At 48.3% G+C, this 17,403-nt stretch overlaps 1 protein-coding gene across 1 annotated transcript; it reads left to right on the top strand.

The window, feature by feature from the left end:
- The first annotated feature begins 757 nt into the window (after window positions 1–757).
- On the top strand, window positions 758–12,738 carry LOC142583568 (ETS translocation variant 4-like). Its single transcript, XM_075694054.1, has 4 exons — window positions 758–761; window positions 843–1,132; window positions 11,764–11,872; window positions 12,353–12,738. The coding sequence occupies exons 1-4, from the start codon at window positions 758–760 to the stop codon at window positions 12,598–12,600; spliced, it is 651 nt and encodes a 216-aa protein (XP_075550169.1). The 3' UTR covers window positions 12,601–12,738.
- The last annotated feature ends 4,665 nt before the right edge of the window (window positions 12,739–17,403 follow it).

Raw genomic sequence — 17,403 nt, forward strand, 5'->3', positions numbered from 1 at the left:
AATTAAAGTGCGGATCAAGGTGCGGATGTCAGCCTTTAATCAATATGAGCGCTATATCAGGGCACGTCGACCAGCCCGATTGTTGAAGCGTGTGTCGTCAGTGAGACTAATAAGCTTCTTGGCCTCCCTTCGATCACCGCAAAACATGTAGAACTTCCTGATGCCATTTCGAACGTTAACAGACAGGCTTATAGAAAGAGATAAGACATCTTTTATCAATAGGTTGCGTTTCTTTTCGTTTATGATGAGGGGACCCACGTGCGTGAATTTCGAGTGCATTTTTCTGTTATTCGTTGTCAGTGATTGTCATTGAATGATAGTAAATGCGGTGTGAACAGTGCTGGAGAGTTACTCTTGCGTTGTTTCTTGCACGCCAGGGAACCGCACAGATAACGCAAATGCGATGTTAAATGCGTGTGTGTCAACTGCAGACTCCGTTAAAAAAAAAGAAAAGGAAACCTTCATCAAGTACTCAAAAGTGTTTTGCGAACATTATACGCGGTTCCCTAATGTTCCGAGAGAACTGCATACGTCACATCGAGTTCACTCACGTTCAGCGAGAACTGCCATCACGTTAAGCGTAATGTGTGGCAACACCGTCACATGTCTGGATAAATTACCAGTTTTACAAATATTTAATAAACCCCTATTTTTTTCCTATATATCTTTAAGCGGGCTACGAGGCGCCCGCCGTGTCCTTGGTGGACTAAAGGAGTCGCCTTGATTATACTTCGTGGAAACAAGGGGCTGATCATGTATGGGTATTGCGTAGGCAAAGTTCAAAGCGCATGGGTCAATTACAATTCGCAAGGCTACACACATCGATGGCCACCGCCTCGCAGGCCACCAGTCACCGGTGAAGTTCGAGCCGCCTCCATCGCCTCCCGTGTCCCCCGCGTGCCCCATTGCCCTGGCCGAACCTCTGACGCAGCCCCAGGCGCTGACGGCTGCCGTCGGACCCGTCAGCTTCGCCGAGGAGCACCACCCCCAGGCGATGAGTTGCTCGTCCGCTGGTCGGGGCTCGCTCCAGCTGTGGCAGTTTCTCGCGGCGCTGCTAAGGAACCCGGGAAATGCGCCGTGCATCGCTTGGACTGGTCGGGGACTCGAGTTCAAGCTCACCGATCCCGAGGAGGTACGGGAACCTCGTTAAGCACACTCACAAACCATTGCGGGGTAAATTGGTCGAACCTCTACGATTCCAACTTTCAGGGCCGCTCGATCAGAATGGACTAGGATTGAGCGGCCGTAATTTTTCGCACAGTGCCGTCCCATTTTAGACAAACAGTCATTAAAAGGTTAATAAAGACGCAAATAGAACGGGACATTGAGACCTTAATGCGCGTATCGCGGGACGCCACTGTGAATGGAGACAAATATTCCGGAGCTCTGTAAACATATGCTACCTCGAAAAGCCTTCGTGTTTGCTCTGGTTGTTCTGCTAATTTCATCAAAATATCCAACTAAAATAATGGGCAACCACTACGTAAAGAACTAAGGATGAAATTTTTGACGATTCCTTCATATTCATTAAACTAGCCTTTTCACAGTCAAGGCATCCGGCAAAAGTGCTAATAATAGAAACCAGAGGAATGTAATGTCATATTGAGGTTGAAAACCATCGCTTGAAAACAAGTTGCAGTTTCGCCTGAATGTGGTAGCAAGGTTTAGCGCTGCACTTAGACTACTCGGACGGAGTTATAGCTATACGTGGGTGCGCCGAAGTTTCCGGCAACCTTAAATGAAGTCTTAACACGCCGTGTAGGACCTGTAATGGCATCGCCCAGGCGCCACTGCGCATGCCCGTGAACAGCGACGAGAGTGAAATTACATCACTGCCAGGTCGTGAACGCTAACATTGTTTCGCACTATTTAATAGTCCGGGAAGACTTAGTATGAAAGGCATGCGCTGTGAATGAAATGCTTCGTGACTGTTCTTTGCGCTGTGTTATTCCGAAAAAGAATACGGGGCCAAATTTACAAAGCTTTCAGTTCGTGCGTGCTTTTATGCCACCGGCTGGTACCTTTCGTTAATGATATGTCCAGAATCAGCACTGGCAGAAATTTGCTGTTACGAACAATCCTTTCATGGCTTTCGCCACGATTCTTCTCAACCAGACGAGATTTCGTCAGATCCTCGACTTCATCAACAATTCTAGGGTAAGAGCAATACAAGCTCTGGGGGATAATTTAGCTGTGAACGTAACACTAGTCTTAGCAACCTTGGTGGTTGAACAGTATAGCGTCCACTTTGCGTATACGGCATAAACAAACGTTCGGCACACATGTGCATAAGTATATACTAAACATCACGGCAACGGCGACGGCAATAATACTGCTCGAGTGTCGACATAATTGTTATCGCAATAATTTTCACACGATGGTTAGGAGTGTGCAACGCGAATGCTTAAGCGCTACCTGGCGGTGCGGGCTATAGGCCTTCTGGCTACCGGCTTCGAGCACGTCGATTCGCTTGGGGTGTCTGAATGTCCTGCAACCTTCATGCCAGTATAGTGCAGAGGATGTTCCATAGCGTTCTCGTTTAAACTACTACGCTGATCTGTGATGCTCCAGTGATCGCCAGCTAGGAAAGCTAACGCTTTAAAAATAATTTGAGCCGTATTAGTAAATTACCCTTCTACAACATCGATACGGGCATTTTACGTGCATCTCTTGATGAGCATGGTCGACCCGGTGACTACGACGAGGAACTGGCCCTATTGCTCGATCAGTCGGCTACATTGATCAGCGCTGCATTTCTCCTTGCAAACGTATCTTGTTAGTGGCCTTCAGTTAAGCGATTCCTTCGCTCGCGTAACATTATGAAAAAAAAAAAACATTCCTACTTCCCATAAGAGGCTTGGTAAGCAAAAAATGAAATACGGGCGGCGACAGTCCCTCCACAAGCGAACGATGAATATTTTACCTAGTCGCTATGTTGTATATACATGGGTTAACAGTTCTAATTTACTCTATCCTCTCTCCCCGTGCTTTTACTACCTTCCCTTTGTCGCTCGTCCGCTTCTGACCGCTGTAGGTGTCAGTAGCAATTTCCCTTGCCTTCCTCTTTCGTTATTTATCTAATTATTGATTTAAATAAACATCCAATTACTACTAGTACCGCCTTTAAATTCCCACCGCAGGTCGCTGTGAATTGAATTCTAAGTGACCAAAAGACTGAACCTATCCTAGTTTCAATAACTTTAGTTGGCTAAAAGGGCGAACATATGAAATAATACTTTGGAATATATGACGTACTTCTCCCTGGTGGACTGGTGACTGACGCTGGTATTTCATGGGCAAATTTTAAAAATGGAACTTTGAGCTTACTATTTTTCTCTAGTAATCAAGCTAATACCACGAAATCAACAAGAATAAGGGTTTGAAATGATATTTTATCTGACTGAACTTGCTTAGTACGTCTTTCTAGTGTCCCTTTAAGAGGAAGTTTTACAATAGGAGCACTTGGGAAAAGAGAAGTCATTTTGCTCGTCACCCCCTGCACCTAAGTGGATGAAGTTTGTTGCATTTAGAGCATAAAAGGTAAAATCTATGACTGTAGTAAGCAGATTTCTGATTTCGGCAGGCAGTATCTTCTACAAAAACTTTGAGAAGTGCAAGATTATAGAAAGCTCGGCTATCAGTTACCACTATGTTACTCAGCAATGAAAAACGACATCACAATTGTGTAAACTGTATCTATCGACCCATCTAAAGCGGATAATATTGATATATTCATACCTGACAACTTTCCCGATTTTTTCTCAAAGTTTACGTATTTCGGCTAGTTTTACGACTTTACCAACGCAGCATCATTTCTTGACAGAAATAAATTCTGTTTGCGAAAAAGCCTTAAAGATGTTGTAAGATAGGGCGCGAAAAATTGCAAAAATGCGCAGGAAAAGGAATGGTGATGTTACTTGCACCACTTCTTGTGGTAGAGTTCCTGAAACAGGCAAAGTTGGCAACAGCGTGGTTACTGAAAAAGTCAATGCGATCCAAAGACAATGTGATACCTGTCAGTCTCTGCTCTTCTCTCTGCTCAGTTTTGCTGCTGTTTGTGCGGCTGTGTCTAAAGTGCTTACTTATGCCGCAAAATGTATGGCGTTGACCAAAGTTCTTAAGAATGTGTGCTGATGCAACAGGCTTCGAGATCAACCATCGGATCAACTTGGGTCACTGAGTATGTGCCAATGTGTACGTACGTGCCGCTCGTCAACGAACCTCTTTCACGCCGACATGGGCCACTGTAGACGCGGCACTGGGTAAGCACTGCAGCCCGAAGAAACTCTTTGACGCCGTCTTGGACCGCTGGCTATGTGTCCTTCGATCTGTGCTGGTGTTCAATGAACATCTTTGATGCGAACTTGGGTCACTTGGTACGGGCCACTGGGAACGGGCCACTCTGCAGTGACGAATAAGGTCACTTGAATTCCTCCGATGTTGAGCGGAATCGAACCAACGTCACAAGGGTTCCTCAAGGACAGCAACCCGACGCATTGGCAGGCAGCGCGACAAACGCACTAGGCATGTGCCATTCTTCAACAAACGTCTCGCCCACTTGGGTAAATGAGTACGTGCCACGTAGTGTGCGGAACATGAGGGAACAATTCTCAGCGTTCGCAGGGACCGGCCCGCCACGCTTCTCGCATCGGAGGCCACGCGCGGACTTCGTGGCAGTGCCACTACATGGCGCAACGTGTTCAGAAAGAAACGCGAGAGAGGAGCGCGGTTGCTGCGTTACACGTTTCTCAGGCGCCATGCATTTCGGAGGCAGCTCCCAGGCTTCGAGGTGGCGGCGCTAGGTGGCGCCGAGTGTCAGGCAAACGCAGTTAAAAGAGGGGGAAGTCGGGAGATGGAAATTCAAAACGATGAGCAAAACGAGAACAAAGTGAAAGCAGGAGCCAACGTTTCGACAAGTGGACTTCTCTTCTTCAAGGCCTTGAAGAAAAGTCCCCTTGTCGAAACGTTGGCTACTGCTTTCACATCGTTCTCGTTTTGCTCATCCTCTTGGGGAAACGCGAAAGAGGAGTCCCGCTGCAGTAAACGCCTCATACTTACCTCGTTTCGATCAAGGTTCGTTCAGTGCGGTTTAGCGGTTGTCTAGAGATAGCATCTATTTTTTAGTTTTAGATGTACTTGAACAGAAAAATCTGAGTTTACGCCAAGGTAAATCTTCCTCTTAACAGAGCATTTACCATAGTGAGAAGTATGCAAGCTTAAGCTCGTTGGCTCGGCGCCATAAGGACGGTAAAGCAGCGCCAAAGACATGGACGAAGGGAGGACGTAAGACACAGACATGAAAAACTGCTCAATGAGAGGTTAAAGGTGCACACTGTATAGAGTGGGCATGTCGAGATTGTGGAGGCGAGCCGCTCTGACTACCCAGAAATAGTGCGCAAGGGTGAAGTGATTCAGATGATTATTCAAGCTAGAACAATCATGTCATTGGTCGACAGGTGCATTAGCGCTATGTAAATCACTTTTTCCGATGGATAGTTTTCCAAATGACGTCGCGGACGCAGCTATAATCTCACCGTGGTAGTACCCAAACTTGACGGCCATGATGGCGGTTACATTTATTCACTAGATTATCACTGGTAGATCTGTCGCACGACATGATACGTGCTTCTTGCGCTGCCGTGCTCTCACGTTTCTTGTTTATACAGTCCCTCGAAGTGCCAGTACCCCAAGGTGGCGGCCATGATGCCGTCAATTCAAACTATAAAGAGGGTGTTTCATCGAACACTGAACAGCGAACACTTTAGATTGCCTGTGGCAGGTAGCCCAAATCTAATCCAGGAACTAGTCTACTCAGAGAGGCGGACGTTACTTGCAAATAAAAAATGAAGTGCATAATCGACGAATTAACGAAAATTCTTTCATTAACTTTTCAACTAATTACCTTATACCACAAGGCTGATTCTTGGGCTAGTTGGTACGGCTTACTCATAATGGCAAAGCCTTTAGCGCAATTAAAAAAAAAGACAACCACGTGTCCTGTCCTGTGCCTCTGTCACGCCCCTGTCTTTCTTGAATTGCGCTAAAGGCTTTGCCATTATAAGTGATTATACCACATATTGCGATTTACAAATTCTAGCGGGTGAGACTGCAAGGCATATCCACTAGAAAAGAATTCCGCGGATGACACCATTTCCAAGATATGCGCCGTCAAACTTGTGGTAAAGATGCACTTTTGTTCCGCTTACTTTCTTAACAAAACGTAGTTTTATGCATTGAAGCACAAAACTAACTGGAACGCCAATGCATTTCTCCGCAAAGTTCGGGAAATAATACCTCGAAACTGAGAATTGGTTGCAAGTGGATCCGCCTTGCGGCTAGAACTTGTAAATTGCAATATATGCCATAACTTATTTAGTTAAAAGCTTAATTATTGATTTTTTGTTAATTAGTTGGTTATGCATTTTAATTCTTTGTGCACGTGATGTTCGCCTCTTCAAGTAGACCAGCTCATGGACTTGAATTGTGCTATCCGCGAGAGGAAATTAAAAAAAAAAATTTTGAAAGTGTTCGTTGATGCACCCAGTATAAGTATTACCACTTCTTGAACAGAGTGAGATAACGAATTACCTTCTTGCTCGGGCAAAATTATTTCATATAGCTTGTATTATTGTTTTTTTTTTCATTTGCTAGTTATTTGCGCCATTTCCGCGGATGCGAGTTCGGCGGCAGGTGTATTTTTGTGAGAGTGCATTAGAATGCGGTAGCAATAACAAAGGTACCGCTATGTGCTAAAAAAGACTTAGTGCCACGTTCGGCACCCACTTTGACCGTAATGTTGACCGACCGTAGCCGAAAACGCTCCTCTCCACCTGCCACCCGCCCCTTCCAAATTAAAATACGCTGCCAGGTCATGTCACATTCACGAGTGACGGTGGCACGCGATGAGAGTGCCAGGTTGCATTCCCGCAGTGAATTTCACTGCAGTTGCACCAGCTTTCGTCGGTATCTGTGATCCAAGGCGCCAGCAGCACATCACCGCAACAGTCACGTCAATTTTACGCAAGTGCAATGCGAGGTACGCGTTGTCAACGCCGAACTATTAGGTAAATAATTATTCTCAATTTTATTAACCGTAAATATATTCTGTCTTTCAACCAGCATTTCCTTCTTCAAAGGGCCCAATAAGCAATTTTTTTTCAACTTTATTCAATCTTCTGCGACGTTCTTCTCTTTGTTCGATCAGTCTTTCTTTAGCAATTAATCTGAGGAGCCTGAGACATTAATGGTATTCACGACGGAAAGAACGAAGGCCTTGCTCCGTATTCATACTTTGAGACTGTGTCCAACAGAGTACACGTGACAGCTATAAAGGTGGAAGACGAAAAAGCCTGGGCGAAATACCTTGACAGTATTACGTACTTATCAACCGGCAAGCCCTATAGCTAATGCCACTTTTGCGCGATATTTAAGAACAATATCTTTTTTTTGTTGTTGTTGTCTATTACTTTGGCGGGGTAAGGTCGCATTTGTCCACTGTCCGTTCAACACTTTACTTTCTCTACTTCCTGCCAAAGCAGGTCACGGGAGGCAGCCACGTGCATCCGCGAACAAAGCAAAAGACGAAGAAGAACGGCGCGTGCCTCGCTAGGTATTCGGCCTCGTCAGCGTTCCAAAGAGCTTCGCAATCTCTACCATTTCCGTCGAACACCCCGTGTGAACGCACCGAGGTGACCTGCGACCACAGCATCGCCGCAAGAAGCCGAGGAAAGCATCGACAACACAAGGGCGAGTGGTAGACAAGGCCATCGCAAGATCGAAACCGCCACCATGGGCCGAGACAGGCACCGCCAAAGACAACGACAACGTCGGTGGCAGCCGCAGCATCGACGTGCCATGAGACGCTATCGGTACGCGACACGCTGGACAATGGCCAACATGGAGGGCCGGCGGTCAGCGATGCCTCCAGCATATGCGTCGGCTGCGAGACTCCCGTCTGCCTGCTACCTTCCACGTCACGGTCTGCGCACAGTCCAGCAAGCTGCCCTGTCCAACGAGGCGCGTATGCATCCTCCATCGATGAACGGGGCTGCACGTTGGAGAATTCTTGCAAAGCGTACCGCAGCCGGCCGTGGTGCCTCGCTCTTGTAGACGCTGCGGAGTCTCCGAGACGTGAAACCTTGGGGGCTTCGGCGCGTTACGTTCGCCCTGAACGCGAGGTTCTTAAATCGACGATCAGGGCGACATCTTCGACTCGCTGCGACCCCGGCAGGCAGGTCGAGCAACCGAACTAGCGTGTCGCCAGGGATTGACGCGTTGTTTTGCCGGAGGCTGTCCTCAACCAAGCCTGCAGCTTATCTGGACTTTGGCCGCAGGTCATGCCTAATAAACGTTCATTGATCCTAAAGTGTCGTTTTATTGCGATAGCATCAGGGCACTCGAGGCGCATTCGCGCCGTCATTTTAACGCGATAGCGTTAAGGAGCTCGTGTCGCAGAAAAGCCGGTGTCGTCGGCGTCGGTGTCGGTGTCGGCGTCGGCGTCCGCGGCGTTGGCCGTGAGCGATAAATCACAGCAGGCGCTTCATAAATAAAAAGCAACTTCCAAGATGGGCTGGGTGGGAATCGAACCAGGGTCTCCGGAGTGTGAGACGGAGACGTTACCACTGAGCCACGAATTCGATGCTTCAAAGCGGTACAAAAGCGCCTCTAGTGAACGCGGTGTTGCCTTAGAAACGAGCTGTTTCTAAGGCTCAGGCGTGCGTCGCTTGCTCAGGCGCACATTTCGTTGTCGCGCCGAACGCTGCGTTGCTCGACGCTCACCGCGTCCGATGCGGGGCGCGTAGTCGCTGCGCCGTAGCCAATTGTCTTACACCCCTTGGCGGGTCATCGGGAACGCTGTCGCGTTCCACTCTTGAAGGCGAAGCTTAAGCGTCCTCCAATTTTTCGTCCTGCTATCGATGGCGAATGCACGGCCAGCACATGGAAGGTTAGAATGCCTCCAGAGACGCGTAATTCGGGTAGTCAATCGCCCCGAATTGAGCGGGACACTTCTAACCTTTAAATAAAGGTCCTGAGTCCCGAACTTGTTCTTTTTTCTCAGTGAAATGGCACAACCCACTCGGGGGGATCGACCATGAATCGGGCAGTGAGAAAGCGATATTTTCTTTAAAACAAAGTGAGATGAAATAAGCGTTTTCTAAATTTGAATTAAGATGTCTTCCAAACTGATCTTGTCGGGACGGCCAAATACCCCGACTTCAGTTTTCTTTTTCTTTCTACTGAACAACAATAAATCAACAAACCCCAATTTTAAAGCGAAGCTTTCTTAGCCTACCATGGTGCTGCCTCGGTCGGTCGGGCGGTCTGTCGGTGGCTAATGGGGTTCTCGTCGAGTGGATTCAAATACACCTCAAGAGCGCGCACAAAGGGCGTCCTGGCGTCGGGATTCGAATCTTGGCCCACCAGCGCAGCTTGCCGATGCTCTATTCATTAGGCCACAACCGCAAGTAGACTTCTCTCCTGCCAACGCTAACTAGCCTCTTTGAGATGATTGCCGAGTGTTGATGATTATGATTTCCATACTTTGGCACATACACTCAACGGGCGATCAGCCAAGAAGCGTGTCCGCGTGATGGTTATGATGACGACGATTTCCATACACACAACGGAGAGTTGATAGTCAGTCAAGAACTTTATTGAGGTCCTGAGGAGTTTTAAGCCGTTGGAGATCCCACGCGGGGAGCTCCTCGGGCCGAAACCGTAGGCGACGCCCAAGTCGGGACGGGAACGTGGTGACGCTCCGTCAGTTCTTGGGCCCTATGGACGGCCTTGAGCTGGAGTTTGAGGTCCGGGCTTTTGAGGGCTTCTTCCCATTCGGGCTCACTGGAGAGAGGGTCCTATGGTAACACGGTACATTGCCATAGCATGTGCGAAAGTGAGCAATAGAGTTCTGGGCAGTCTGGGCAATTTGCCGGGATGTCTGAGTTATAGTGCCTTAGTAGGCCTCGTGAGGGATCCGTTTGTAGCATTCGAAACGCGGCCGCCTGCGCGCGTTCGAGTTTGGCGTGCGGGAGCGGGAATTTGGTTCTGCCTTTTCGATAGTGTGAGGTGATTTCTTGGTAAGTGAGTAGCGGGTCATTAAACTGAATGTCCAGCCCCTCGGAGGCCGTGGGACCATCGCGACGGACAAGTTCTCGCGCGCGGTCGTGGGCCGTTTCATTGAGGTTTGGTTTTCGAGGGTGAATGTCTTTCCCCGTGTGAGCGGGTAACTAGTAGAGGCATCGTGTGTTCTCTTTTGAGCTCGCTAGTAGTAGATGCGCTATTTCTTTACATATACGTTGCCACTTTCGTAGGCCCGAATTGCGGCAAGCGAGTCCGTGAGGACATAGGTAAATGTGGGGTCTGCAATGGCGATGGCTACGGCTATCTGTTCTGCTTTAGCGCTGGTGGTCGTTTTAACCGATGCGGATGATCGTAAGGTTTTTAATGACCGTGTGATGACCCACTTATGGGCAAAGGTTCGTGTTCTCAATGGTTCGGTTGGTTCTCTTAGGCGGAGCCTCCGAGAACCTAATTGAGGAGAAAGCCGTTGGTTTGGACGCACACACAAAGACTTTTAATCAAACAAAAAAAAGAATAAAACAAACAGAAAGAAAATAGAAAGCATGCTTAAAATACACACTCAAGCGGACATTGCGGTAAAGAACACACACATAGGGCTTGCACGAGGTTAACGAGGGCGCGAGTCCGGGCTTGCCACGAGGGCGGGGACGCGTCGCAGTCTCGACGCGGCAACGCGGCGACAAGCTGGCAGAAGGAGTGGCGCCGGTCTCACCAAAGGTCGTGGCGTAAGCTGACTGACCGGGCGCCGGGAGCGCGCCAGCTCTGGCGAGGCGAGGTAACGCTGGCGGCTTTGTGGCAGGAGTGGACGGCGGCGGCGTTCTGGCCGGGCAGAGAGCTCGGGCCCGTAGCCCGACTGCTCCCCTCTCGCCCACGGGTTCGGAAGCTCGAACGCCGGCCTCAGGCAGCAGGCGGCACGGCAGACGGGGGTGGCGTTCTGGCCGGGCAGCTGGCGTAGAACTCGGGCCCGAAGCCCGACTGTTCCCGTCCTGCCCACTGGCGCAAAAGCTCACCGGCCTTGAGGAGCCGACGGCACGCTCAGGTAGACGGGCGACGCACAGGAACAGGTTGGCAGGAGGCCCCGGGCGGGTGAAGTCCTGGTGGGCTCGGGTCCGGAACCCGACGGCCCGTCTTCAACGCCCGCTCCGGTGGTTGACCTCCTCCTGCCGTCGCTTCCTGGGACTCTCCTGGCGTCTCCCCGGCGTCTCCCTGCGTGTCCTCTTGCGTGTCGCGCCCCTTCTGCCAGCGCACCATGCTTTTTCTCGTGGTCTGGCCGATTTGGCATTTACTGATTGGCTGCCCGACGCCCCGTGGTCTTTTCTAATTGGTTGCTTTTTTTTTCTTTTGTTGTCTTTCCTGCGCCGCGCGTTCACGTGCCGGGCGCTCTTCGGCGTCGTCGTTTTTCCTCCTTCCAGCTCGGCGCGCGTGCACTCAGCGTCGTCTGCTCTCGACCGTCCCGAGCCCCGCACCACGTCGCGCACCACACATCACAGACCGCCTCTTCGAGCTATTCACTTCAAGGACTAGAATTGTGTTGTCTACCACAAGCAATTTTTGAATATTCTGTATAGCACTCCCTCTTCCCTCCCCTAAAAAAAGCCTCTTGGTATAATCAGATGCAAGTACAGCTGCACTGGAGGAGTTTCAACAATGTTGTTTTGTCGGTGTTGTTGTTCTTGTCGACAGGTCGCTCGCCGGTGGGGTGTCCAGAAGAACCGACCTGCCATGAACTACGATAAACTGAGTCGCTCGCTCAGGTACTACTACGAGAAGGGCATCATGCAAAAGGTGGCTGGTGAGTGCAGCGTGTTTCTGTGCCCAGAATAGAGACGCTAAGGACGGACGGCGTTCAAGCACGCAGAAAAATCATTAAATATTTGGAAAGTTCGTGCACAACCTCAAATGTTTTTTTACGTCTAATGATACATAATATAAACACCGTAAGCCTGCCGGAACTGACTGGCGACTCATCAGTCGTAGTAGGTAGGAATAGGAATCTATCTCGGGGACGTTGCGAAGTAGATGAGGTCTATAGCTAAGGGGAACATATTTTTGCCTTGCTTGTCTGGCACTGAAATCATGGCGCTTAAGCGACGCGGACACAGAAATGGCATACTTGAAAACGCAGCATTTGTGTCTTCGTTCCGTGTCCGCGTAGCTTAGCTATTACAACGTTCCAGTCCATTGCTAAGCCCCACGGCTTATAGCAATGGACTGGACCAATATGCCGGCCAGGATGAGAAATATGCACTACGTCTTTCGATACCGCCTGCAGGTGAACGGTACGTGTACAAATTTGTCTGCGACCCCGAGCTGGTGGGCAACTCGCCGCCAGATCCCGTCGTCAAGGCGAGGTTCCACGACGGACCAGCTGACAAGGAGTCTACGGCGCCTCACCATGCACAGCCGGGCCCGCAGAGCTGGCACGCAAGACCCGGCATCCCCGTGTCGCACGAGTGCGGACAGTTTCCCGTGTATAGCGCCGACTACGCCGCCACGTCCATAGCTCTCGAAGGCTGTTGACGGGACGTAGTTTCCCGATGACGTCACCACGAGGAAAAGATACGCCCGTCCCGTCTCGGACACGCATGACAACGGATTCCAGCAAGGCAATGTCTCTCCGCAGCAAGGTCCAAAAGAAGGAAAGAAACGTTTTCGTTCTCGTCGCTTAAAAAAGAAATCGCAGTTTCGCCCGAAAGGCGAAACAGCGATTGCGATAGCACATTAGTAGATAGCTGTACGAAGTAAGGACAGTCGTTTTATCGGTCCTATAAACTTGCAAACGTTCGCTTACTAACTAAATTAACAATGATAGAATATGTAAGCGTGGCTCAACGAAGACATAGAAAGAAACAGACACACAGAGACAGCGCTGTCTTGTTGTTCTGTTTCTTACTACGTCCGTGTTCAGTCGCACTCACACATACTATCATGGATTCAAACCTACTAGCCCGTCAATGCGTTTTAACAAAATTAGCTAGCACGGTGTCACGCGCGCACAGGCGAACATGAACACATCTCGTTCGATGAGCGCGGAGGCTCGCTGTGAAAACACTGGAGTTAGAATCGCGGCAGCAGCGACGAGCCAATTGACCTCCGTGCATCTGTCGCTTCAACGCGAGCGAAACGCCGAAATCACAGCGCATACGGAGCTACTGGCACTACGCGCACTCTGCAAACATCGCAGTACGCTTTGAAGATAACGCCCGCGCGGCGCACACTTTGGCCACGTCTCAGATCGCTTTCAAGACACACGAGCACCGGCAACGTGTCCCGACGGCGTCCGACAAAGACGTCTACTACGGCGTCCGCGATTCGCGTGGCCAACGCCATATTAGACGCCGCGGTTGTGTCCACTCTGTACGGAGCGGCGGGCAATGAGGACATCGAGGCTCCCTAGCCGCCGCCGGAGAAGAACGTCCCTCCTCCTTCGCCTCAACCCCCTGCCTCGCGCGCCACTGCAGAGGGCACGCATCCGGGCCGCGATCTTCGCTCGCGCATGCGAGATCGAACCGCGTTCACCGGCTCACACTCACAAGCTTTCACTCATACGGAACCTCACGGCGACGGCAGAAATGCTTTGGGAGTGTCCATATAATTGCTGTCGTAATAAAATAATACGACCTACACAATAATATCGCGCGTGCTGAATTTTCTTTCTGTTGAATTTTAACGGCGACAGAATACTCTGCAGCCTGGACAATGGTGTATAGCAGAAAACGTGTGGCCGCTGTATTTTGAAACTGATTCAACTGAGCAGCGTCAATTTCTTGTGAAAAAGGGGCGTACATGCATCGTTGTACACGTCCGCGGGAATTAGATTCCACTTCCCACCACATCCAGCTGTGATTCGGTATGTTAGCCTTCCGTTAATTATTACCTGTCATGATAGCATGGTGGTTGTAGCGTTGTGAAGCAGAGCACGAAGTCATGCATTCTATTCCTGCCCACGGCAGCTGCTTTTCGATTGCGGCTGAATGCACAAACACTAGTGCACCGTGCACGTTAAAGAACGTTGGGAAATTACTTATGTGGAAGCCCGCGAGGTGGAAGAAGATTCGTGAAATGATAAATTGTCCTGCACTCGACCGTAGCACGAAGCTTCAAAGGGCCAGGACAAATTTTTCCTTCAACTGTCAAGCTTTAGTTCTAAAGGAGGACTTGTTGTTGGGCTGGTTGGCGTTTACTTAACGACATATTGTAACGCGAAGACACACTCACATCTAAAACGCACAGACACACCTCACAGCTCCAGTGATGTGTGTCTTCTTTGTGAGTGTGCCTTCGACTTGCAGTATGTCGTTAACTTTCTTTCTGAGAAACCCGTCTGAGCTTCCTTTGTAGCTCCGTGCTACAGCCGGTTGAATGCATTTTTTATTACTTTATTAATTTTTTATTACTTTATTTCTCAAGAGCTCTCAAAGCTATGCCAGCTGGTGCCTCGCCCTGCGATGTATGAACGGCACACCGTTCGGTACGTTTATGCCCCTGTCTTTTTCCCTACTTCCACGCTTTCCTTTAGTTCATTCTACGCCTCCCCCGCGTTGAACACTCCCCCCATTATTCTGCAACGGTACTAATGATATAGCTAGAACTGTCGTCTCATAATACGATCAGCAAATTTTAGTTTTCGGTTGCTGGGCACAGAGAGAAGCGCACAGCGTAGCCGGTAAGCTTGCACCGCAAGTGATTGCGAAGGCAATCCGCTTCTTCGAACAATTATAGCTCATCTTTCTACAAGGCCTATCTTTCCATTCATGGTCGGATAATGTTCTTTTTTGCAATCTAATTAGGTCCAGTGTTCAATTATCCGTGGTTCGGCTTTCACAAACAAGTACGACGACTTTCATCACGGCTGTGTGATGAAAAGAAATCGCCAAAGTCAACGCCCGTTGCTAGCTGTTTTCATGCATTCTTTTTTATAGCGTCTATTTGTGATAATTACTTTCTTCCCGTCGCCTTTAGAATGACACGTGCAATTTCTTGATTTCACGGTCTGAAGAAATTTAAGACGCAAAGCTTCAGACAGGAGCAATTGCGTGTCGTATACTTGAAGACAAAAAAAAATTTGCAATCTTTCGCTTTAAGAAATACTAAAATGATGTTCTATTCCTGATTGACTGACAGGTAACTCTGGCTGTTGAGTTCTTAATTAGCCGGCAAAGTGGCATGCGTGGTACCCATCGGCGTGTCTAAAAAAAAAAGCAAATTATCCTCCATCTGGGAAAACACGGCCTCCTATTTCAGCTCAATATGAAAGCCTTGCTATTCAGTAACTTGCCAAGGAAAGAATTTGGTCTGCCAGCTAGAAGCCTTAATATGTTGCCGCAACCGCAGGAGCAGCAGCGAAATTCAAGTCTGGTCTGTCTATATTCTAGCGGCTCCTCGTCAAGAAAAGCGAAATAACGAAGAAAAAACTCCCGAGGCCAAGCAAAAATTAGCGATTTTAATTAGCTCGAGTTCGCCCCTTTTGATACGATCGTGCGAAAATCTGAAGTTGAAAACAAAGCTAGCGACATATGAAGCAAGTCCTAAAGACTAGTGTCTGAGAAATAATGTTATTATCGTTGGTTATTTTTTAAATTATTTCTACCTTTCCTTCTTTTTCTAGACCGACACGAGCGCAAGCAAAAGAAACCTTTTGGGGAGGCTTTAATACCGTCGCTTCGTTGCCTAGCATTAAAATAAAAGTAAGATCTTGACAAACCTTTGAAAAGTGCTGTCTTCTACCAGCACCAGGTAACAGCTATGAATCATTATGTTCTCTCTCTCTCTCTTTTTGTTTGTTTGCTTGTTTGGAGCGATTACGGTATGCATATTCCCAGGCATCCAAAGAAGACAGTGATTCAAAGGAATATGCGGACTTGCAAAGACCAACAGTGGTTTAAACAAGCATAGGGGAAGGGCAGAATTAGGAGAGAGCATCACGCAACGTGATTGAAGCCAAACGTGTCGGCCTAACACGTGATCGTCACGTCAGAGCGTGGGGTAGGTTTTAATCCTCCCGTTCTGCATGCATACTGAAGTTACTAGAGGGAACGGTGGCGCTAGTGTCAACGGGATCTGCAAGCAGGGCAGTTCAGTCAGCATGGGAGTGATGGGTAGGACATGGATTTGCCTAAGCTTCGTCCTTCTGGCTTTAAATGGCTTCGTGACTTTGCAATGCGATCATTTTTAAGAAAGTACTGCGTTATAAATAGTTAAATAAACATTATTAAAATTGCCCGACGGCAAGATTCGAACACAACCTCTACCACAGAAGCCCTAGAAACTTACGCAGTAAAAGCATACAATCTTACTTCCCACAACCCCGGAGCAACGCACTGTGGTCACATAAAAAAAAGTTTTATCTCTGCGCCAAGCTGACATGTACATGACAAGATGAACCGTAACACGCAGATTCATTTGAAAAGTGCGATCTTTTCGTATGCGCAGACAGAAAGAGTTAGCACAGATTTTACTTAGCAGCAAAGAGCTAAGTTATGATAAAGTGAAACGTCGATATGAAACACAAGCCGGAGAACTGTGATTCGCTGTGGCATAATGAACTTCGAGAGTGCCGTGTCACGGCCGTGGCTGTGTCATAATGAATTCAATTTTGTTTACACGAATTTTGACATGCATGTTTTATTATATTATGACTTGGCGTTTTGCCTCTTTATGGGCAACATGCGTCGAATCTGTACGCACAGCCATATATTAGCTCTTTATTACCTTCTGCAACAAAAGATTGTGGTGAGACACCGCTTAAGGTAGCTTGCATGCCACTTACTCCTTAGGCGACTTGTTGCAATAAGATAAGCACAATCTATCCAAGATCATTTAGAAAATATGTCTGTCTTATAGTGCAAAATGAACTTGCACTTCAGTTAAGAACTGATTATAACAAGTGGCGACATTTATTAAACGGTACGAACGGTCACAAAGAAACAGCACAGCACGCTGCTTGTTTATACACCATATTATTCATTTGCCCTTCTTGTCGTTCGCTTCTTAACGCTGTTGGTTCATTTTGCCATGCACGAATCGGTTTCAATATGCACCGTGAGGCATGAGCTGCTACGCTCAGGCAATTTATGAGCCGTTAACGTACGATTTCCTTTATAGCGAACTTTACAGTCATGCATGGTAGCTTCGTCAAGCACGTATATCACCACAGATAACACGTTATCAGTTGGATTACACATTGACTGTCCGTGGCGGTTGAGCACTGCAGTGTTATACAAAATTTGTAGGTGAAATCACACACATAAAACTGCTGTGTAAATATGATGAATAAGCAAAATACGATCTTTTGATGTTTGACAATGTGCAAAAATATGAGAT

This window comes from Dermacentor variabilis, chromosome 5 (genome assembly GCF_050947875.1).
Source record: "Dermacentor variabilis isolate Ectoservices chromosome 5, ASM5094787v1, whole genome shotgun sequence".
Taxonomy (NCBI): domain Eukaryota; kingdom Metazoa; phylum Arthropoda; class Arachnida; order Ixodida; family Ixodidae; genus Dermacentor; species Dermacentor variabilis.

What these genes read in the sequence shown, in the direction of transcription:
- LOC142583568 (XM_075694054.1), top strand. An exon ending in AGCTCACCGATCCCGAGGAG is followed by an intron (nt 1,133 to 11,763) that starts GTACGGGAACCT and finishes TCTTGTCGACAG; the next exon opens with GTCGCTCGCCGGTGGGGTGT. An exon ending in CATCATGCAAAAGGTGGCTG is followed by an intron (nt 11,873 to 12,352) that starts GTGAGTGCAGCG and finishes TACCGCCTGCAG; the next exon opens with GTGAACGGTACGTGTACAAA.